This window comes from Jaculus jaculus, chromosome 7 (genome assembly GCF_020740685.1).
Source record: "Jaculus jaculus isolate mJacJac1 chromosome 7, mJacJac1.mat.Y.cur, whole genome shotgun sequence".
In the NCBI taxonomy this organism is placed as follows: domain Eukaryota; kingdom Metazoa; phylum Chordata; class Mammalia; order Rodentia; family Dipodidae; genus Jaculus; species Jaculus jaculus.
In genome coordinates this window covers 89,385,905-89,410,203 of record NC_059108.1, presented here as the reverse complement: position 1 = coordinate 89,410,203, position 24,299 = coordinate 89,385,905, and the positions used below count along the sequence as shown (strand labels likewise).

The 24,299-nt window shown below is 39.8% G+C and overlaps 1 protein-coding gene across 1 annotated transcript in view; it reads right to left on the bottom strand.

Annotated features, from left to right (window-relative positions):
- Ttc6 (tetratricopeptide repeat domain 6) overlaps window positions 1–24,299 on the bottom strand; it is a 313,619-nt gene that overhangs the window by 112,024 nt on the left and 177,296 nt on the right. The window contains exons 11-14 of the mRNA XM_045155567.1: window positions 7,591–8,047; window positions 7,165–7,294; window positions 4,833–5,005; window positions 2,293–2,429 (exon numbers count right to left, since the gene is read on the bottom strand). Coding sequence (XP_045011502.1) covers window positions 2,293–2,429; window positions 4,833–5,005; window positions 7,165–7,294; window positions 7,591–8,047 — 897 coding nt within the window. The remainder of the gene's footprint in view (window positions 1–2,292; window positions 2,430–4,832; window positions 5,006–7,164; window positions 7,295–7,590; window positions 8,048–24,299) is intronic.

Genomic DNA, 24,299 nt, shown 5'->3' with positions numbered 1-24,299 from the left:
TCAGTTCCTATCCATAAGTATATAGAAATATTTTAAAAGTTAAAATATAATAAAATTATATTTAACATTAACATACAGACATTAATATGCATGATAAATCTATACACAAAGGCACACATTCATAATATCTAAATTTTGAACTACACAGTTAAGACAAATAAGAGAAAATTACTGAAGAGGTATATATATGTTGTTTGTTTTTTGAGGTAGAGTTTCACTCTAGCCCAGGCTGACCTGGAATTCACTATGTAGTCTCAGGGTGACCTCGAACTCATGACTATCCTCCTACCTCTGCCTCTTGAGTGCTGGGATTAAAGGCATGTGCCACCATGCCCAGCTTCAATAGGTATATTTTTAATTCAGTCCTAAAGCAATTCAAATTAATATAATTATGACAAGTCACTTTATCAGACTGAAATTTAAAATGAATTACCAGAAAATAATACTGAGTATAGGAAAAAAATTTCTTATGAAAACATAAAATATATAGAATTTAAAGAAAAATGTTGATAAATCAGGCTATATTACATTTAATAACTGTGTTTGCCAAAAGACAATATTTAAGGAATTCAGTAATAATCAAGAATGTGGAAAATATTGGTCATAAATAAAATCAACAAAGTTCATAAAGTTATAAGTAAGAACTCATAGAAATCAATAGGAAAAAGGCAAACAACCCAACAGCCAAAAATAAAAAGTAAAAATCCAAATGCTTTCTAAGTGTATGAAAATATTAGCAGTACAATAAAACCCAATGGAAACATACTGAAATATACATGAAGTTGGGTCAAATGTTAAAGCCATATATTAATAAAGTGCTTGTGTAAAACCCATACACACTGCTGGTAGATAACCACTTGGAAAATCAATTAGGCCCTAAAGTCAAACATGTGTATGTGTAACTGCTTCCTTTACATTTTCTACCATTACTTGAAGCTGCATATGGCCTTCACCTGAAGCCAGGAAGGTTCTGGCAATGGGTTCTTGGACTTCCAGAAAAAGGAGCCAAAATAAATCTCTTTCCTTTAAAGAAAAAAAAAAAAGGAGTGGAAAGAGAGAAAAGGAGCAAGGGAGGGAAGCAGAGAAGGCAGAAAGAAGACGAAGAGAGAGAGGAGAGAGGACATGTGTACACCAAGAAAAGTATACAAAAGTATTCAAGAGGACAATTATTCACAGTCTCAAAAACTAGAAACAAGTACCCATGGAAGAAAAAGATAAGTGGATAAACATGTGGAAATTGGAACAGTGAAAGAAGCTAGACAAGAAACATTACTACATAAGATTCCCATTTACATAAAGTTCAAAAAAACAGACAAATGTAAATGAAGAATATTTACAGCATAAACTTGTATGCTATAACTCTAAAGAACTACAATAAAGTGATTAAAATAAAAGCAAGGGCAATGTTTGCCCTTTGGGGAGGCAAAGCCACAAGAGGGTTCCATAGCACTAGAAATGCTTCTTGGTCTTCTCACAGTTACAAAGTTATTTACATAGCAGTAACTTATTAAGCTGTACATTTCTGTTCTACATGTTATCATGGATTCATATCTTATTTTATCATAAATATAGTTTGCAATTAAAAATTGCAAATGAATAGCTGGGCATGGTGGCTCATGCCTTTAATCCCAGGACTCAGGAGGCAGAGGTAGGAGGAGTGTTGTGAGTTCAAAGCCACCCTGAGACTGCATAGTGAATTCCAGGTCAGCCTGGCCTACCTCAAAAACAACAACAAAAAAAAAAAAATTGCAAGTGAAGCCAGGTGATATCACTGTAATCCCACCAGCACCCAGAAGGTTGAGGCAGGAGGATCATGATATCAAGGACAGGCTGGGCTACATAGTGAGGTGTGTCTTAATAAATAAATAATAAATTATAAGCAAAAAGATGAGTAGACATGACTATATACACCTTTTAAATCCCTTCCAAACAAAGGTAAGATTAAAAGGGAAACAACTTGAGAACCTTATTGTGCACAGTAAGGTTAGAAAAAAGTTTAGTACCCAAGTTATTAGAAGATAGTACAAACGTTTGAACCACCTTCTGTATTCAATGGTACAGAGAATGTGTATGTAAAAGACTATTTTGGAAACACAAAGAAATAACTCTTGTCATTTATTCCTGTTAAATTGCCCACTATCATTATGGTCTAGATACAAGTTTTATTCATTGGAGGCACTTAAAATTGATTTGTTTTAAAAAGGCTGTTGAATATATTTCAAGAAATTTTAAAAACTATATTTCAAAGAGTAATAATAATTTCAAAAAAAACCCATCTCAGATCATTCTTACCTTGCTTGAGAATTTTGGGGATCTACTTTTATCAAAGCTGTAAAATCTTGTATGGATGCAATCCAATTTTCGTTTTCAAAGTAAAACACCCCACGTTTCATTAATGCATCTTTTCTTTGGGGGCTATAAAAAATGCACTATAGGGGTAGGGAGGTATATAAACATGTCACTTGAGAAAAAAACAAGAAAAGCAGAATCACATAGTAACTTCAAATTATGCAGGAATACCCAACTTCAAGATGCCAACATTTTCAACTTTACATTTAAAGATCATATTAAGAAATGCATCTATCATCAAATTCCTGAGACATAATAATTTCCAAGAAGAAAAACAAACAGCAAATACAGGAATCCAAGGCTTTGTTGATCATTGATAAATGAATTGCCCAATTAGAATAGAGTTATACTAGGTCTCTCACAGCATTTTACCCTAATTGAAGACTATATCAATATTGATTCAATCAAATCAAGTATGGAGTAATCTAGTTCCTAAAATGAGGAGATGAAATTAATTTGCAAAAACATCATCCTTTCATTGAGCCAACAGAATAAACCTTATCACCCAACCAAATACAAATACCTCCCCTGTCCTTATGCCCTTCACAGTTCCATGGTAACTTTTATTATATATTACATGTATATATGTTTGATATTATCCATTAAGTATCTTTCTTTCAGATGTGCAAGTATAATCTCCAAATGAGCAAGAAACATATCCACTTTATTCACCATTTAACCACTATATTATGCAGTGCCTTGGTCAACAAATATTTTAATTAATTAATGAGTAATCACAGGTTCTTTAAGAGCAAGAATGTTCCATAAAAACAGCATCAGCTATTCAAGATTTTAATACAAGTAAAAAGAGTAATGAGGGAGAAAGGAGGAGTTACCTGATGAGTTAGGAGAGGCCAGAATATTGGGGTCAGGGGGTCTTGGAAGATTAGGAGGTAGGAAGGGCAGGAAGGGAATTACACAAAAGTTAATACAACCTGAATCAGTCCCATAGAAATCCTACTTCCAACTAGCATTCTACAATGTATAGCCACTAATAAAGGGAAGGGGTGCAGTCTAGTCTGGAAAGAAGGTAGAAAAAGGTTAACCTTAAAACTATAAATTCTGGCCCATAATTCCTAGGCAGACAGTTGAGTGGCTCTCCACTATAAGCTATTTACCAGGGAGACCCATGAGTCCCCAAAACAATGCAGTTCATTGCCAAAACACTTGATTATCTTCCAGAGCTAAAAGATGAGACTCTATTGCTGAAGACACCACAGGCCATGGTCACAGGACATCAAATTACCATGTTGGAACTGAAAGGGAAACTATCTGCCTCCTGGCTAACCCCCATAGTGCTGAAGACCCATGGGAGCTGCTGGAAGAAAATGGCCAACAGCAGGAATAAGCAGGAGGCCCTGCAGGCTATCCAGTTAACCAGCTAGTCAAGAAGTACACACTTGTGCAATAGTGCAATACTGGCACACAACTTCTGTGGGTAACCAACTGTTATTTGATTGGACATGCTGCCCACTCAGTGGGAGAGAACTCATATCTCCTACTGGAAACCAAATCAGGTTTCCATAATCAGAAAACTCAGGCTTCAGAGAGAAACCCCCTCTCCTGCTCTTTGGAGAAGAGTGCGCTTATACAAAAATTCTCTCAAATAACTTTGCACACCCCCTTTAATCCAAGCTGCCTTCACTCTTGGTTGGAAAATCTGCTTTATTTTACAGATGACAGAGGAAATGGAGAAGAGTCCATTTCTACTGATAAGAATACACCCAACTGCCCACCATGAGACTTGCCACATCTTCCACATCTGACAGCCCAGGAGAACTTGTGGTGGAAGCTGACCATGAACAGTGAGTGCTCTTACTGCTAGCCGGACAACCAGCTCCAGAGTGATCATGGCAGATAAAATTATCAAGCATAACCTATCAAAGCAGAAATACAGAGGCTGGAGAGCTCAACACTAAATTAGACTGCCAACAGGCCTGCCATGGCTCAGGGAATGTGGTAGAAGAGGGGGCTGAAAGATTTTAAGAGGCACAGAGTGGGAAGGAATACCCTGAGGCACAGTGCCCCCACTACTCTATAGGGACTGACTGAGGCCTTCATGACCCAAACTAAATCCCATAAACCCCCAAAAGAGGGCCCCAGGGAAAAGGGAAGAGCAGAGAAGGACTAAAAAAGTTTTTAAAAATTAGTTTTAAAAAATTTTTTAAGTTAATTTCCTCTTCTGTCTGAAAAGAAAAACACATTTTCAAAGGCTTTATAAGCCATGGTTTCCTAGTTCAAGAGGAGAGAACTGGAAACGTCAAGCCCTTAAAATTGCCTCAGTGCCTACATGAACTCTCTGATGTGAATTCATTCATTTGCCAATATTTCTTATATCACTTGATTTATATTAATATTAATACCATTTATGAAGGCTCTAATTCCAAACGTAATAAGTTATATTTATTATGAAAATTTAAAGACTTGTGAAGATATTGTGATTTAAAATATATGAACAGCAGCATTATATGTGATAACCTTACTTTAGCATAGTCATCCATAGCCAATACTCTGTTTGTTTTTTCATACATCTCTCCCCTCCGGAAATAGATGTCTGCATCTGTGGGCCTGCACTTAATTGCCTGAGTGTAATTCAGAATTGCCAACATGAAGTCTTTTTTTTCACGGAAAATTTCTGCCTTTGATAAGTATGCTTCTAAAGAAGATGAAAAGGTAGAATTCAGTGTTACAAGGTTTTCATTAAATGAGAACTTTAAAGCACCAGTCTCACCCCTAGAAAAAATGTAGTCTTAGAACAGAAACCTCTCTTATTATACTTTCTTAATAACTTCATCAAAAAAAATCAATGACAAATTTGTTCCCAAAAGCTACTTTGGTATTCATTTGTGACTTCTAGTACTCTAAATTTGAATTAACAAAAATTAGCATTCATCTTTGCATACATTTAAAATTTTTCAAAATCTTAACACCTATAGTAAAAAGTGAGGATTTGGTAGCACAGAGCTTTAAGGACTTTTAGCAGAGATCAAAATAGGTCAAGAAAACATTTAGTGGGTGCCTACTATATTTTATGGATATGTAGCCAGTGTTAGGGGTTCAGACGTGAGGATTACCTTTTCACATTTCTAGAAAGTTCTATCCCCTATGGTTTTGTATGCTAGAGAATGACACATATTGAAAAGGAATGGATTTCAACCAGCCAAGAAGCTCTAGCAACACAACAATTCTCATTCCAAAACCTATTGTCAAAGGAATTACCTCTCAACCTATAACTTTTGTGGGGCTTTTTGTTTTTGTGGGGGAGAGGAGTGTATGTTGTGTATACATATATGAGTTTGCGTGTTCTTATGTGAGTAGGTGCATTGTTTTGGGAGACATGTATGCACATTCATGTGGAGGTCAGAAACTGACTTTGGAGGAATAGTGATCTGTCTTGCTCATCACCTTACTTTTTAAAATATTTTATTTATTTATGAGAGAAAGAGAAAGAAGAAGATGGGGGGATATGTGTGCCCTAGAGCCTCCAGCCATTGCAAACAAACTCCAGATGTCTGTGCCACCTTGTGCCTCTGACTTTACCTGGGTACTGGAGAATCAAACCTGTGTACTTGGGCTTTGCATGCAAGTGCCTTAACTGTTAAGCCATCTATTCAGCCCCTCATTAACCTTCTTAGTGTTTTGTTTTTGTGGTTTTTTTTTTTTAAAGTAAGGTCTGAGTCTAGCCCAGGCTGACTTGGAACTTACTCTGTAGTCCCACGCTGGCCTTGAACTCACAGAGATCCACTTATCTCTGCTTCCCAGGTGCTAGAAGGTATGTGCTGCCATACCTGGCTCACCTTATTCTTTGAGATTATCAATTTGGCTGGACTAACTAACCAGTGAACCTCAGGGATTCCTTTCCTCTTCTTTCCCAATTCTAGTGTTACAAGCATGTGCCAATACTACTAGCATTTTTTATGTGGATATTGAGGATCCAAACTCAAGCCCTTTATCCACTGAGCCCCGTGCCGTCAACCCACAACATTTTTTGGCATATGCATGTGTGATGTGTATGTTGGTATGTGTGGGTACAAGTGCATGTAGAGGCCATAGGAAACATTACGTGTTATGCTTAGGCAGTGTACACTATCTTTTAAGACAGAGCTTTCTACTGACCTGGAGTCCATCCACCAATTAGACCAGACTAGCCTGTCTAGCAAAGTCAACCTAGATCAAGTCACTGTCTGCCTTCTCAGTGCTGGGATTATAAGTGTACACCACCATACCCAGCATTTGGTGTAGGTTTTGGGGGTCAAGCTCAGGTCCTCAAGCTTATAAGGTAAGCACTTCAACCACTGAGCTATCTCCCCAGCCCCCAATCTATGACTCTTAAATTCACATTCTTCTTGTGAGATAAACAGGAAAGGAACCCATTGTACTATAACCTTCTGAAGGGCATACATAAATATTTCAAACTATGAGGACTTATTTGAAAACTATAGAGTTTAGAGGACCTCTATTTACAATAGAGGATGAGTAAAACCTTAACTCACAGCAGTTATAACCACTTTTGCAGAACTTACATCTAAATGTTCTTTTAAAAAATATTTTTATTTATTTATTTATCTGCAAGCAGGGAGACAGAAAGGAGAGACAGATGGAGTGGGTGAGCCAGGGCCTCCAGCCATTGCAAATGAACTCCAGATACATGTGCCCCTTTGTGCATCTGGGTTTATGTGGGTACTGAAGAATTGAACCCAAGTCATTAGGCTTTGTAAGAAAGCGCCTTAATTGCTGAGCAACCTCTCCAGTCCAGTTTGTATGTTTTTTAACAATGACAAAAGGTAAGGTAAATTCACAAGTAATACAACCCACCTGCATTATTTTTATTATATTTATGTATATAATTCAAGTCATCCAAAGCCTCATTAATTTTGTCCTGGTAAAGATAAATGAAATGTCGGTGCCAGTAGGCATTTAGAAACAATGGCTCCAAGAATATAGCCTGGAAAACATGTGTGAATTAAATTAAAGTTGATTTGCTAAAGGAAGATACAGTACCAAACAAGTTCTTCAAACATTATCACAACTAGTGTTTCACATATACACAACAGAAAGTAAAAACCTCCCAATCTAACAAAGGTCCAGTGTTGTTTAAATAACTCCTGGAATATGTCAGCAATGACATTTTCACATTTGCACATATAATATTGTGATTATTCACTATTCAAAATTCCAGAAAAAATAACTTGTAGTTAAAAGCAACATAAATGTTTAATATTGTTATTTTTAGAAACTTACTTTCTGCAGATCATCCAAGGCACTCTGCAACTTGCCCAGTTTCCTATAAATAGCTCCACGCCTACAATATGCAAATGCAAGATGTGTTTTCTTATTATTAATTTCTTCAGTCAGTCTTTCCACTTCGGATTGATAATGTTCCATGATCTCTCGTGGAAGAGTACACTTTAAAGAATCACTTAATTCTAACTTTGGTAGCTCAGTTGCTTTTTCAAGCAGGTTGTTTTGGACAAATAATGTATCGGGTTTGGTGGGTGCTTTCTGCTGTTTGCCTTTAGTGAATGTCTTAAAAGCCCACGTGCGAGGATCAGTATTTCCTGGTATTCCTCCCTTACTTTGAACAAATTTATCAAAATTTAAAAGTACAGGCACACTGGGACACCGTTCTTGAATTTCATATAATGGAACTTTGAGCAAACATTTCTTCTCCCCTGGAAGTATTCCATGAGATGTTGATCTAGTTTTAAAACATAATTATTACATTTTCTTAATTACAGAAATGATACTATTCTGACCAATAAATTAACTTAGCCACAAACAAAATTACTATTTTTCTATTATCAAAATAAAGTTATATAGTAATTTTATGTAATTCAAGTCTACCTTTTTAGTTGTTAAAATTCTAACACAGGCTGGGGAGATGGCTTAGTGATTAAGAGAGCTTTGCACTTAATCATAAGGGCTTCTAGGGCCTACATCCACCAAGTTACTCCCAGAACCAATGTGAAAAGCTGGGGATCACCTTTTGATATTAACACTGCTCTCATTTTTAGTCAGAGAGACTTCCTTTTGCTTGTAGGTGTGACCACTGAGAAGACCAAAACCTTCTCAAAGTACTAAGAAGAAGTGACTTTTAAGCGCTCAGCACTAAATGAGACATTTCTATCATACCTACCAAGGCTCAGAAACAATGCAAAAGAGATGGTAAAAATAATATAAAAGCTAAAGGGTGGGGGGAAGAATGCTTTGGAAGGCTGTCTTCTGGACACAAAGTGGCCATGGCATTCATGACCTCACAGCAGCTATCATTACCTTCAAAATATTGAGCCCATATGCATTCAATCATAGATGATGGAAGAAAACAATGAAAGAATATCAAAATAGAAGAGGAATTAATTGCATAGAAGAAGGGGGCCAGTAGAAACGGGAGAGAGGAGGAGGGAGAAAATAATGTGAGGGGAAAATGACCAAATACTAAGATCAGTGTGGACATGTATAAATATTGTCAATAAAAGGTATTCTTAAAAGATGGGCATCAGCAAACATTACAGAGGAAGTTTAATATTAAGTATGAGTGCTACTTTCACTGCTAACCTGAGAACTTCATCCACAGGAATGGCAGTAGACACTGAGGAAACTTAAAACTTATCAAAACAAAATTATTAGAGGCTGCTGAGAGCTCAGCATAAAATAAAATAAAATAAAATAAAATAAAATAAAATAAAATAAAATAAAATAAAATAAAATAAAAAACTTACAATATGTTTTCCAAAGCTGTGGAAACATTGCGGGAGAGGATGCAAAAATAATGTAAGAGTCACAGGACTCCAGGCGCAGCAGTCTGGAGTGAGTAGGCCAGACCCATTTGTGGTCCCCTCACACTGCCCAGGTCTGAGTTCCTTGCATGATCAGTGTATGGGTGGCCACAGCCCTCTGGAATAAGTAGGCCAGACCCCTATATCTGGGCTCCTCCCACCTCCCCAGTCTAGGTTGCCTGCACTAGTCTATGTCCTGGAGGGTTCAGCATGAAGTAGGCCAAATCCCTGTTCCCTTACTCCTTCTAGTTCCCTGGTCCTGGTAGGTCCCATTGTGCCTTGCTCGAGGAGGCCTGGCCCCTATATGAGCTGTGGAATCAGGCCTTCTCTGGTATCTTGACTGGCCACTAAGTACCAACATCCCTGTTCACCTGAGTGAGAGGGTGAATGTGCCAAACTTGCTTCCTCCTCAATAAAATAAAGTCTTCCTAAAATGGGTAGACAACAATGCAAAAAGTCCAACAAAATGCAATAAACTGACAGGTCTCCACCAAGGATGCCTAGTCCTACTATGGAAGCCTCCAATGAAATCAGATAGAAGTCAACAGAAATTCATTCCCAAATTGAAAACACAACAAATGGTGAAACCCTGATTTTTCTTTTTAAATGCTGAACTTGAAGCAAATTGTCAAAGAACCAACAATTGTTTCAATAAAATTGAACAGAATCATCTAGAGCATTCAGCTTTTGACAGTGTGCTTAACTTGATTGAAGAAAATGTTAGAAACCTTCAAAGAAATATGAATAAATTGAAGGTAAGTCAAGAAATGGAAGACCTCAACAACTGGTTGATTAAGCTTAATAAAGACTTGATTAAATGAACCACAAGAAATATCAAGAAAATCAGAATTTGAGTTGAAATCATACCTCAAAAAAGAGAAGGATATTATATAAAACAATACAACAGAAAATAAAAACCAAATAGAATTTATGAAAACCTCTCTAGAACCACTCACCAACAGAGTTACTCATGTGAAAGTGAAAACCACTGAGCTGGAAGATAAGACAAAGGAAATTGATCAGGAGGCCAAAAACTTTGCTTAGTTCAAAAACCAAGTGAACAGAATACAAAAGAACTCTAAAATGACCAAACATCTAGATCATGGGTATATCAGAAGGAGAGGAAATCCAGATCAGAGACATACAAAACATATTCAAGAAAATTATTGAAGGAAACATTCCCAAATCTTGCAAAAGAGAGGCCCATTCAAATACAAGAAGCCCAAGGAACACCAAACGGGCAGTACCAAAGAATAAACTCTCTAAGACACATCATAGTTAAAACCTATGACAATGAAAACAAAGAGAGTACTAAAAGCAGCAAGAGAAAAGCAATTCGCAACATACGAAGGCAATCCCATGAGAATAACATCAGATTTCTCAATGGAAACACTGAAATCCAGAAGGGCCAGAAATAGAACACTTCAAAGTCTATAAAACTATGGCTTTCAAGCTACTTTATCCAGCAAAAATATACCTCATAAAAGATGGTGAAAGAAAAACTTTCCATGAAAAAATTCATCTCTGTGATTATATGAACACAATGCCAAACCTACAGAGAATGCTTGAGGGATTATTCCACACACAACAGTCAAACAACCAATCTCAGGAGCCAAACTTCACAGTAATAACCATAAATATTACTGGTTTTAACTCACCCATCAAAAGACACAGGCTATCAGGACATGTCAAAAAACTGGACTCTTCTAACTGCTATCTTCAAGAAACCCACCTCACCACTAAAGTAGACACCACCCCAAGGTGAAATGTTGTAAAGTAATATTCCAAGAAACAGGAAATAAAAAGCAAGCAGGTTCTGCTATATTAATATCTGATAAAAATAGACTTCAAACCAAAAGTAATAAAAAGGACAAAAAAGGCCATTTCTTACACATCAAGGGAATGAGAATATCACAATCATAAATCCATATGTGCCAAACACAGGGGCACCACAGTTTATAAAATAAGATCTACTAGACAAGAAAACAGAGATAAACATCAAAACCATCATAGTTGGAGACTTCACTACTCCAATATCATCAGTAAACAGATCATCCAAGCAGAAAATCAATGGGGAAATAACAGAGCTCAACAACATTATAGATCAACTATACCTAACAAATATCTACAGAAACTTCCACCCCAACTCTACAGAATAAACATTCTCCCCAGCAGCCCACAGAACCTTCTCCAAAATTGACCATATATTAGGACATAAAGCATGCCTTCATAAATTCAGGAAAATTTAAGTAACTTCCTGCATCATGTCAGATCACAATTGCTTTAAAGCTAGAAATTAACAAGAGACACACCAAGAACTCCACCAACTCCTGGAGACTAAACAATATACTTTTAAACAACAAATGGGTTGTGGAAGAAATCAAAAAAGAAATTGTAAAATTCCTAGATTTGAATGATAATGAAAACACAACCTACCAAAACTTATGAGACTCAAGGAAGGCAGTCATAAGGGAGAAATTCATATCCCTAAATGCCTTCATTACAAAGACAGAGAGATCACTAATCAATAACCTACACTCTACCTCAAGCTGCTGGAAAAACAAGAAGTATCCAACCCAAAGAGCTCCAGAAAGAAATAAATAATCAAGATTAGAACATAAATTAATGAATTGGGAACTAGGCAAACAATTTTTTAAAATCAATGAAACAAAGAGCTGGTTCTTTGAAATGAACAAGATTGACAAACCCATGGCCAAACTGATCAAGCAAAAAAAGAGATGTCTCAAATTAACAAAATCAGAAAGAAAAATGAGACATCACTACAGACATCAATGAAATTGGAAGAATCATCAGGGCATACTTCCAAAACCTCTACTCCACAAAATTAAATAATCTGGAATAAATATATGAATTCCTAGGCATATACCATCTACCCAAACTAAACTTAGAGCAGATTAATCTCCTAAACAAACCTATCAAATCCACAGAGATTAAAAAGGTAATCAAAAACCTTCCCCAAAAGAACAGTCCAGGACCCGATGGCTTTTCAGCTGAATTCTATCAAACCTTTATAGAAGAACTGAAACTAATTTCTTTCAAACTATTCTGCATAATTTGAGACTAGGGAATCATCCCCAACTCCTTTTATGAAGCTAGATTTATGCTAATACCAAAGCCAGACAGAGATGCAATAAGAAAATAAAATTATAGGCCTGTATCCCTAATGAACTTCGATGCAAAATCCTTGCAAACTGAATTCAACAACACATGAAAAGTATTATCCACCTTCATTAAGTAGGCTTCATCCCAGGGATGCAGGGATGGATTAACATATGGAAATCAGTCAATGTAATACACCACATAAATAAACTGAACCATAAGAACCACATGATCATCTCAACTGATACAGAGAAAGCCTTTGGCAAAATACAATACCACTTCATGATCAAAACACTGGAAAGAATAGGCATGGAGGGTTTATATCTCAACAAAATAAAGGCTATATATAAAGTTCCTAAGCCCAAATAATTCTTAATGGAGAAAACCTCTCTCAATGAGATCGGGAATGCAACAGGGGTGCCCACTCTCACCACTGCTCTTCAACATAGTACTAGAAGTACTAGCCCAAGCAATAAGACAGGAAAAAGAAATAAAAGGGATTCAAATTTTAAAGGAAGAAGTCAAGTTAGCCTTACAGATGCCATGAACTTACATATAAGTGACATGAAGGTCTCCATTCCAAAACTTGTAAAGGTGATAATTCCTTCAGCAAAGTGGCAGGATATAAAATCAATATACAAAAATCGGTAGCTTTTCTATAAGCAAAGGACAAATATACAGAGAAAGAAATCAGTAAGACTGTCCTATTTTCAATACCAACAAAATAATTAAATACCTTGGAACTAACAAAGGATGGGAAGGAACTATATAATGAAAACATAAAAAAAAAAGAAGGAAATAAAGGAGCTGGACATGATGATGCATGCCTTTAATCCCAGCACTCAAGAGGTGGAAATAGGAGGATCACTGTGAGTTCAAGGCCACCCTGAGACTACAAAGTGAATTCCAGGTCAGCCTGGGCTAGAGTATGACTCTACTTTAAGAAATCAAACAAAAGAAATAGAGGAGGACTTGAGAACATGTAAGAATCCATGTTCCTGGATAGGTAGAATTAATATTGTGGAAGTGGCAATTTTACCAAAAGCAATATATAGATTTAATGCAATACCAATAAAAATACCAGCATCATTCTGCACTGAGTCTGAAAAATGATCTCAAAATTCATAAGCAATGGAAGAAGGCTTCAGATATCCATCCTCAGCAAAAATAATTAATTAATTAATAAAAAACCAGCCAGGCGTGGTGGCACATGCCTTTAATCCCAGCACTCGGGAGGCTGAGGTAGGAGGATCACCATGAGTTCAAGGCCACCCTGAGACTTCATAGTGAATTCCAGGTCAGTCTGGGCCAGAGTGAGACCCTACCTCGAAAAAACAAAAAAATAAATAAAATAAAATAAAATAAAATAAAATAAAATAAAATAAAAAACCACTTCTGGTGGTATCACCATACCTACATAAATATCTAAAGCAATATTACAAAGCCAGAATGACATAAACAGCGTGGTACTGGACTAAAAACAGAAACATAGATCAATGGAACAGAATTGATTTAAAAATTTTAATTTTTAATTTTCAAGACCCAGACCTTAGGGGAAGCAACTACAGCTGCTTGATCTTTGCAAAAAGTGACAATAATGTAGACTGGAGAAAAGATAGCATGTTGGATAAATTGGATGACCATATGTAGAAAAATAAAATTAGACCAAGTTATCTCATCATACACAAAAATCAAGTCCAAATGGATTAAATACCTCAATATAAGATCTGAAATTCTTCAACTACGGGAAGAAAAAATAGAAAGCACTCTGCATGATTTAGTACTGGAAAAAGATTTCATGAACAAAACTCAAGTAGCCCAGTAAATTAAACAAGCACTCAACCAATGAGACATCACGAAGCTAAAAAGCTTTTGCACAGACAAATATACCATAAGCAGAGCCAATAGATTACCCACTGAATGGGGAAAAAAATCTTTGCCAGGCATGCCACTGACAGAAACTTAATATCTTGAAACTACAAAGAACTCAAAAAACTAAATAACAACAACAAAAAAAATCAAGCAACCCACTCCAAAAGTGGGGCAGAGAACTAAATAGAGAGTTCCCAGAGGAAGAATAACAAATAGTTAACACACACTTAGAAAATGTTCAAAAGCTGGGTGTGGTGGCACTCGCCTTTAATCCTGGCACTTGGGAGACAGAGGTAGGAGGATCACTGTGAGTTCCAGGCCACCTTGAGACACCAAATGCTGTCGGCATGGACCAAGGAGAGACCTGGTTGGAATCCTGAGGTGAGCCAGTCCTCATATAATTAGCTCATCTAGTGCTGGAAGGCACTACATGAGCTACCAGGGGAAAGTGGCCAAAATCTGTCCAAGCAACTCAAAGTCTAAGTGACTCAGAAGCAAACAACCTGATGCAATCTCATACAAGTGCCATAGGGGCACACAGCCACGGTAGGCAACCAACTGCTCTTGGATTGGCTAACAGATCCATTCAGTGGAAAGGAAACCATATCTGGAACTGGGAAACAAGAAAATGATTCTGCTTTCTATTGTCAAGCTACCACTAACAAACTATAAAAAGTGTCTAAACCCTTTTAATTCTCTCAAATTAATCATGGTTTAACTGGCACTGAGGAATTGAAGAAATGACAAAGAATGCTGCTCTCTTAGTTAAGGTGATATCAGCACAAGAGTGATGGAGAAAGATACTGAGGACAATCAACACCTACACAACCAGAGCTCCAGATGCTCCTAAAGTGCCCATCACCGAAGTAGACTTAAAATACTTTCAACATGGCTCCGGGAATTTTGCAGAAGAGGGGATGGAAAGATTGTTAGAGCCACAAGTTGGGACATTTTGCACAGAGATATTGCCTTTACCCCATAACTGACTGCTACCCCCATAATGCATGACTCACAATCCCCATGGGGTTGACCTGCATCCCCAATGAGGAAGGCCTCTTCAGAAAAGGGGCAGGGAGGAGGGAAAGGATGATACCAACATGTGATATTTACATACAAAATATGTCCATAATTAATAACAAATAATTTTTTTAAAAGAAATGAGAAATACATATGGAAATGTCAGTTTTATAACAGATACATTTAGAGTAAGAAGAAACTAGGTAAATAAATTTTGAATTTTTCATTTGTTAAACTAAACAGTGTATTAATTAAACCCAGTATATCAACACTATTAGCATTTAACATGTAATCCAAATAGACATGCTTAGTGAAATATTTCATATTCACCCCAGTGCTTAGAGATACTCTCGAGATAAGTAGATAGTCATTTACTTATGCTTCTGGCTAATAAAAAAGACTCAACATAAAAGGTGTTTTTTTTCACCCTGTTCTGTTTTTCTCTTTGTATTGTGTTGTTTTGGTTTCTGTGCTAGGAAGATAACGAAAAGCAACTAATTCCTTTAATTTCAAAAACCTGACAGCAGCTAGAGAAGCCATGCCTGGTGTTTATTCTAATATAAAGATGTGAAAAATAATAATTCACACCAGATCAAAAGTGGACAGCCTGTTTCCAGAGTGGCTAAAGAAAACTATTGCAGGCTGAAGAGATGGCTTAGTGGTTAAGGCTCTTGCCTGCTAAGCCTAGGTACCCAGTTTGATTCTGAGAACCTACTTAAGCCAGATGCACATGATGGCACATGTGTCTGGAGTTCATATGCAGTGGTTTGAGACCCTAGCATGTCCTCCCCCCACTCTCATAAATAGATAAATAAAAATATTTTTAAAGAAAAAAAAGAAGGTATGAGTCACAGAATGTAAAGACATACTCTCAGGCATGTTGCCCACACACATACAGACTATGTGGAACATACGTAACTCCACAGTGAATACCTGTAACCCCACATGTAGGGCCCTTAGTAGAATGGAGGTGAGAAGAGGGAGCATAAGAGTACATCTCAAGGGAATAGGACCTATTTGCAATATGTTTGTATATTAAAGTTCTCAATTTAAAATTTTTACTAATGGCACTTTAGACCTTCTAGAAACCCCTCTTGCCTCCTTTTTGGAAAGAGCTCTGAATTCCTTTCTTCTCTTAAATACTATCTATAATTTCTATGATAAATTCTTTCTAAAATTCAAAAACTCTGGGTGTGACCTTGCACATCTGTAACACCGGACCATAGGGGTAAGAAGAGGCATGTACAGACAGCAACTCTCAGTTGAAGCAGAGACCCTGTCTCAAGGAAAAAAATATGTGGGTAAGCAATAAAAAAGGACACCCAAAATTCTCTTGCCTTTGCAAGCATGCACATGAGGCATGCATATCTACACACACACCACAACATACCCATAATACAGAGAGAGAGACAGAGAGAGAAATCAAACTGTAACAATATAAAAAATCTTTGTTTTATCTTCTCTGGATTATAGGGTTAATTGACACTTCCCACCCCGCCCTTCACCAGATGAATTAAAATGGAGAACTAAGGAGATAAACATGAAGAAAACTTGAGGTAGAAAGAAAAAAGGAGCTGATTCCATAGCAGAATTCATTCTCTTCAGTAGGTTATCAAACTGGGCAATAAGTAGGTGCTTTCAAATACTGCCATTCTAGGATTCTCTTCAAATTCTCCATTGACAATACAGCCTTCATTCATTAGCACTGACTCTGTATGGTGTTGCACTAGCCGTGGTTAATAAGATAAGAACATTCTATTGGAAGAAAATAACAAGTGCTTTAATCCATCATTTTACATTTACTGAACAGACACTATAAAAAATTCCCTAGTGCTAAGTGGTAGAAGAATAACAGTAGGAAGAGGTTTCCCTTTTTTCATTACTCTCTTGTACTCTCCACACTCCACATTCTATTGTAAGCCATCATCATCTGCTCTGCTCGCAGTACAAGAACTTTTTAACTCGGCTTCTATTCTGTTTACATTTGCAGATATAAATAACATCATGTCCCTCCTTCCAAACACTATCCCTACTGCCCAAAACTAACTCATGGTTTGCATGACCTGAGAAACTCTGTGCAATGTTCTCTAGTATACAACTTTGAGACTGCTACTCATAAGCATTGTTGTATCTTCAGTTTGTATTTCTGGTCAAATATCACCTTACAAAGGACTGTGTTATGTTTTGATTCTCTCTCCATGCTTACCTCACTTTTCTCCAACTTGTTCCCTAAACTGGGAGACTATACTACCCTGGCAAAACTAAACAAATGTTCTCAAACATAGTACAGTCAACATCCATGGTATTTCTTGTATTTTGCTTTCTCAATTTGAAAGCTCAATAAAAAGTAAGAAAATAAAGTCAAGGCATACAGTCTCCAAGGTTACCTCAAACCAGCCATTACCCTGGAACTGAGATGCAACTTCCTACAGGGCCATCCTTTCTGTGTAACTATTTTCTACCAGGTTCTAGTAATCACTCCCTCTTTTTACCCTCCAGACTTAGATGTAGAAAGTGAATTGAAACCCAGCATGTTGGCACACACCTTTAGTTCCAGCACTTAGGAGGCAGATGTTGGAGGATCACTTTGAGTTTGAGGCCAGTCTGGGACTACAGAGTGAGTTCCAGGTCATCCTCGGCTATAGTGAGACCCTATCTTGAAAACTGAAAGAAAAAGAAAGAAAATGAATTGAGTATTTTCAGCCCCAGGGACACTACATTATCAATCATTTTCCTATACTCTTGCAGCTTTTCAAATTGCCTTTGTTACATCCTCCCAAAAGTAATACAAGCTGAGAATGTCATTTATTAATTATTGGCACTCTGATGGAATAACTGGCAATAGTGGAGAACTTAAGAAAGACACACAAATAAGGATCCTGGGATACATCCTTGCCAGGGTAAAATAAGACACAGGTAGTCTATGGCATGTAGTGGAATCAAATATTTCAAGTTACCACTAGTGCTAGCATGAAATGATGTTCAGATGGAAGGCAAGCCACTGGGAAATGAAAGAATTATCTATTACTTAGTCACTAGGACAAAAATAAAAATAATGACTATAAGCAATGTTTAGTGACATGACTTCTTCTTAAGACTAGAAGAATAGTTACAATACTAACTGATGGTCCAAATTTCCAAATCCTTGTGCACCAAAGATATAAAGCTATTACAGGACTTCTGGTCAAGATGGTGACCGCCTAGCTGCACTACAGACAACAAGGAAAAAAAAAAGGCAAGTATTCAAGGGAAATTAGGAACTTTTTGCAAGAGGGAGGGCACAGATTGGGATAAAAGAGGGAAGCACACCCCCACTCCCCCCCCACCCGCCCCCGCGACCCACGCCCGACCCCGTGACCCACCGCATCCGGCGCGGCCAGGCGCCCCGGCGGCCCCCCGCGCCAAGCCCCATGTGTGCCGGCAGCCCTGCGCGCCCAACGACCCCCACGCCCCACGCCCCCCCACACCCCCGCGCGCACCACGCTCCCTATCCACACAAGGCAGGCGCGACCCAAGCGCCCCATGCGCTTTCCCGCGCCTCCGCGCCCACTGCACGCCCCGAGACCCCCGCGCCCCACCAGAGCGCCCTGCGGTGTCCCGCGGCGTCCCGCAGCGTCCCCCGCCCCGCCTGACCTCAGCGTGCTCTGCACCCCCGAGTGACCCGCGACCCCCGCAACCCCCTCCCCCGCGCGACCCGCTCCGGACCCCACCACCCGTGAGTCCAGAGCACCCATCCCACACCCCGGCAGGCCCCAAGCCCGCTGCACACCCTGCGGCCCCCCCACCGCACGCCCCGCATGCCCACCCCCACGCGCCCCGGCACATCCAGTGCGCGAACCGAGCCCCTTGCGCCCCGCGGCACCCCCTGCCCCCCCCCCGCACCACCCCGGGCACCTCCTGCCCCCCAACCTGCATGCCCCTCGTCCCCCCCCCCCCCCGCCGCACGCGCCCGTGCGCCCCTGCGCATCCCGAGCGCGCCCCTGCGTGCCCAGGCATGACCCGCGGCCCCCCCCCAGCACACCACCCCCCACGCATTCAGCGCCCCGGCATGCCTCAGCATGCCCCATGCCCCTCCGCGCCCAGCACCCCTGCGACCCCCCCTTGCGCTCCACCCCCCCTGCGCGTCCAGAGGACCCCACGGCGTCCCGTGGCGTCCCGCACCCCAGTGTGCCCCACGCCCCCTTGGGCACCCCACGCCCCCCCCCACATGCCCTGCGCCTCCAGCCCCCTGCGCACTGCGGCGTACCACGCGTCCGGCGCCTCCCGCATGCTCCCCGTGCCCCGCACACCCCCCCTGCGCGCACTCCCCCTCCCATGCCCCTGGCATGCCCCTCGCCCCCCCCCAACTGACCAGAGCGCCCAACACCCCTCCAGGGCACCCCACCCCGTGCCCCCTGAGCCCTGCCGCCTCCCGCACGCCGCACCCTGATTGCCCGGTGCCTTGGCGCACACCGCGCCCCCCCCCCCCGCCGCGTGCCCCACTCGCTCCATACACCCCGTCCCTCCGCCCACCCGCCCACACACCCTCAGCACTTCCCACATGGCTGTGCTCTGATCCGGTACCCACCAGTCACGCCTGCAAGCCTGCTGCACTGAAGCTGAGACCTCCTACCTCACCCTTGTTCTCTGATCCTGCGAGTAGACCAGCCACATTGGTGCTCAGTTCGCAGGCCTGTGGGGGCCACCCCTGCCGTGAATAGGTGGCTGCCAGATCCCCTGCTGCTGTGCTCACATCACTTGCCGCCAGTCAGCCTCTGCTGTGTCCTGATTCCGTACCCACATCATCTGCCTCTGCACTACAATTGCACATGCAGCGGGCCCACTCCCACAGCAAGAGCCACACAAGTCCACACTGAGTCACTAGCGCCAGTGCAGGTGCCATCCCCTACCTGTACATCGCCACCCATCCCCCTCTCCCCTGAGGCGGGAGAGCACAGACTGTTTATAGACCCCAGTGTACCCAGTCAGAGTCTGGGCACCTTCAGGGCTTGCTACTTCAGTTCCCTTTCAAACTCAAAGGCAGGCAGCTTAGGTGCATTACTGGGTGAGAATTCAGGCAACTATGGTGCTCCTGTCAGGCTATAGATAGGCGGCTTTGGCAAGAGTGAGCAAAAACCAAGGCTGCTTGCAATTGCCCCAGTCTGCCTTGGATTCGCATTATGCTAGATCCCAGGCTGCTCCACCCACCTACCTGCCCATACACCGAAATGGGTAGACCACAGGGCAAAAGAAATAACACGAAAAATAAAATGCAAGAAAATCCAGACAGACCACCCAGTCCAACAAGGATCACAACTAACCAAAACATAGAAGAGTGTTTAGGATCAGAACATCAAGTGGGTGCAATGAACAATGCAGCCCTGACCAAACTACTGCTAGAACTGACAGGAAAGCTACAAAGGATAGATAATCACATGGATGCTACCATCACTAAGCTAGAGCAATATGATAAGACACTGGAAGGACTTCAAAGAGAGCTAAGAGAGTTGAGGGAGAGTGAAAAAAAGAGGACCTTAAATATCAGGTGGCCACACTAAATGAAAACATAAAGAAATGCAAGGATGATTTCCAAGAATCATCAAGAAAATCAGAAAATGAGACAAAAAGGGAGCTGGACAGAGCGATGGAAGTGATACATAGGAAAGTAGTAGAAAATGCAAACTTAATTGAACAAGTCCAAAACTCACTAGAGGCTCTCAAGAATAGAGTAAGCGAAGTGGAAGATAGAAATTCTGATCTGGAAGACAGGATGGAAGAAACAGTGTGAGAGTCCAAAAATTTCAGTAAGTTCAAAAGTTCCTGTGAACAGAACATGAGAAAATTGTGGGATACACTTAAACGTCCTAATATCAGAATCATTGGAATACCAGAAGGAGTAGAATTTCAGACCAAAGGCATGGAGAACCTATTTAACACAATAATTGAAGAAAACTTCCGCCATCTCTTAAAAGAAAGGCCAATCAAGATACAAGAAGCAAGCAGAACTCCTAACAGACTAGACCCAAGGAGAAACTCACCAAGACATATTATCATTAAGACGTTAAACACTGACACCAAAGAGAAAATCCTAAAAGCAGCTAGGGAAAAACAGCACATCACTTTCAAAGGAAACCCCATCAGAATTATTTCAGACTTCTCAATGGAAACCCTGAAAGCTAGAAGGGCCTGGAATGAAACTCTACAAACTCTGAGAAACTATGGCTTCCAGCCCAAACTTCTCTACGCAGCAAAAGTTTCCCTTATAATAGAAGGTGAAAGGAAAACTTTCCATGACAAAACTAGGCTTTACAATTATATGAACACAAAACCAAACCTACAGAAAGTATTCCAGGAAATTCTCCACAGAGAAGAAACAAATAGCCAAACATGAATGCCTACAAGAAGCAGATCACAGCAACCAAACCCAGAGTAGACAGAAAAAAAAATTAAATTCCATGGAAATGCCAACACACCTCTACCAACACAACATGACAGGGATCAAATCAAATCTCACAGTCATCACCCTAAACATTAATGGCCATAATTCACCCATCAAGAGACACAGGCTAACACGGTGGATCAAAAAATTAGACCCCTCAATCTGCTGCCTTCAAGAAACCCACCTTACCACTAAAGACAGAAACCTCCTCAGGATGAAAGGGTGGAAAACAATATTCTAAGCAAATGTGAATAAGAAACAAGCAGGTATAGCTATATTAATATCAGATAAAGTTGACTTCAAACCAAAAACAATCAAAAGAGACAAAGAAGGCTACTTCCTACTTATCAAGGGAACAATCCATCAAGAGGATATTACAATCATAAATCTGTATTCACCAAACACAGGGGCACCACAGTTCATAAAACAAAACCTACTTGACAATAAAACAGAAATAACCACCAACACCATCGTAGCTGGGGACTTCAACACACCACTATCAGTAGTAGACAGATCATCCAAACAGAAGCTCAACAGGGAAGTAAGAGAGCTCAACAAAACCATAGAGCACTTAGACCTAACAGACATCTACAGAACTTTCCATCCCAAATCCACAGACTACACATTCTTCTCAGCAGCCCATGGAACATTCTCTAAAATAGACCATATACTGGGTCACAAAGATAGCCTCCACATATTTAGCAAAATCGACATAATTCCCTGCATGATATCAGATCATAATGCTATATTCCTAGAAATCAACAACAAAAAAACCAACAAGAACCCCAATGACAACTGGAAACTGAACAGCACACTCTTAAACAATAAATGGATAGTGGATGAAATAAAAAATGAAATTGCAAAATTCCTGGAATTGAATGACAATGAGAACACATCATACCAAAACTTATGGGACACAATGAAGGCAGTCCTCAGGGGAAAATTCATAGCACTCGATACCTTCATAACAAAGACAGAAAGATCCCAAATCAATAGCCTAACCATCCACCTAAAGGCACTGGAAAAACAAGAAAAATCCAACCCAAAGAGCTCCAGAAGGAAAGAAATAATTAAAATCAGAGCAGAAATTAATGAATTGGAAACCAAGGAAACAATTAAGGCAGTTGACAAAACAAAGAGCTGGTTCTTTGAAAAAATAAACAAGATTGACAAACATCTGGCCAATTTGATCAAGCAAAAAAAGGAGAGACTCCAAATTAACAAAATTGAAAATGAAAAAGGAGAGATCACAACAGACATCAGTGAAATTGGCAGATTGATCAGGACTTATTTCAAAAACCTCTACTCCACAAAACTGGAAAATGTGGAGGAGATGGATAAATTCCTGGATGCATATCATCTACCAAAGCTAAACTCAGAATAGATCTACCACCTCAATGAACCCATTACACTCATGGAGATTGAAAAAGTAAACTCTAAGAAACTATGGCTTCCATCCCAAACTACTCTACCCGGCAAAAGGCTCCCTTACAATAGATGGTGAAAGGAAAACTTTCCATGACAAAACTCAGCTTTACAATTATATGAACACAAAACCAAACCTACAGAAAGTATTCCAGGAAATTCTCCACAGAGAAGAAACAAATAAGCAAACACAAATGCCTACAAGAAGCAGGTCACAGCAACCAAACCCAGAGTAGACAGAGAAAATGCAACACTCCATGGAAATGCCAACACACCTCTACCACCACAACATGGCAGGGATCAAATCAAATCTCACAGTTATAACCCTAAATATTAATGGCCTTAACTCACCCATCAAGAGACACAAGCTAATAGGGTGGATCAAACAATTAGACCTTCAATCTGCTGCCTTCAAGAAACCCACCTTACCACTAAAGACAGAAACCTCCTCAGTGTGAGAGGGTGGAAAACAATATTTCAAGCAAATGGAAATAAGAAACAAGCAGGTGTAGCTATATTAATATCAGATAAAATTGACTTCAAACCAAAAACAATCAAAAAAGACAAAGAAGGCTACTTCCTACTTATCAAGGGAACAATCCATCAAGAGGATATTACAATCATAAATCTGTATTCACCAAACACAGGGGCAACACAGTTCATAAAACAAAACCTACTTGACAATAAAACAGAAATAACCACCAACACCATCATAGCTGGGGACTTTAACACACCATTATCAGTAGTAGACAGATCATCCAAACAGAAGCTCAACAGGGAAGTTAGAGAGCTCAACAAAACCATAGAGCATTTAGACCTAACAAACATCTACAGAACTTTCCACCCCAAATCCACAGACTACACATTCTTCTCAGCGGCCCATGGAACACTCTCTAAAATAGACCATATACTAGGTCACAAAGACTGCCTCCACGTATTTAGGAAAATCGACATAATTCTCTGCATGATATCAGATCATAATGCTATATTCCTAGAAATCAACAACAAAAAAACCAACAAGAACCCCAATGACAACTGGAAACTGAACAGCACACTCTTAAACAATAAATGGATAGTGGATGAAATAAAAAATGAAATTGCAAAATTCCTGGAATTGAATGACAATGAGAACACATCATACGAAAAATTATGGGACACAATGAAGGCAGTCCTCAGGGGAAAATTCATAGCACTCGATACCTTCATAACAAAGACAGAAAGATCCCAAATCAATAGCCTAACCATCCACCTAAAGGCACTGGAAAAACAAGAAAAATCCAACCCAAAGAGCTCCAGAAGGAAAGAAATAATTAAAATCAGAG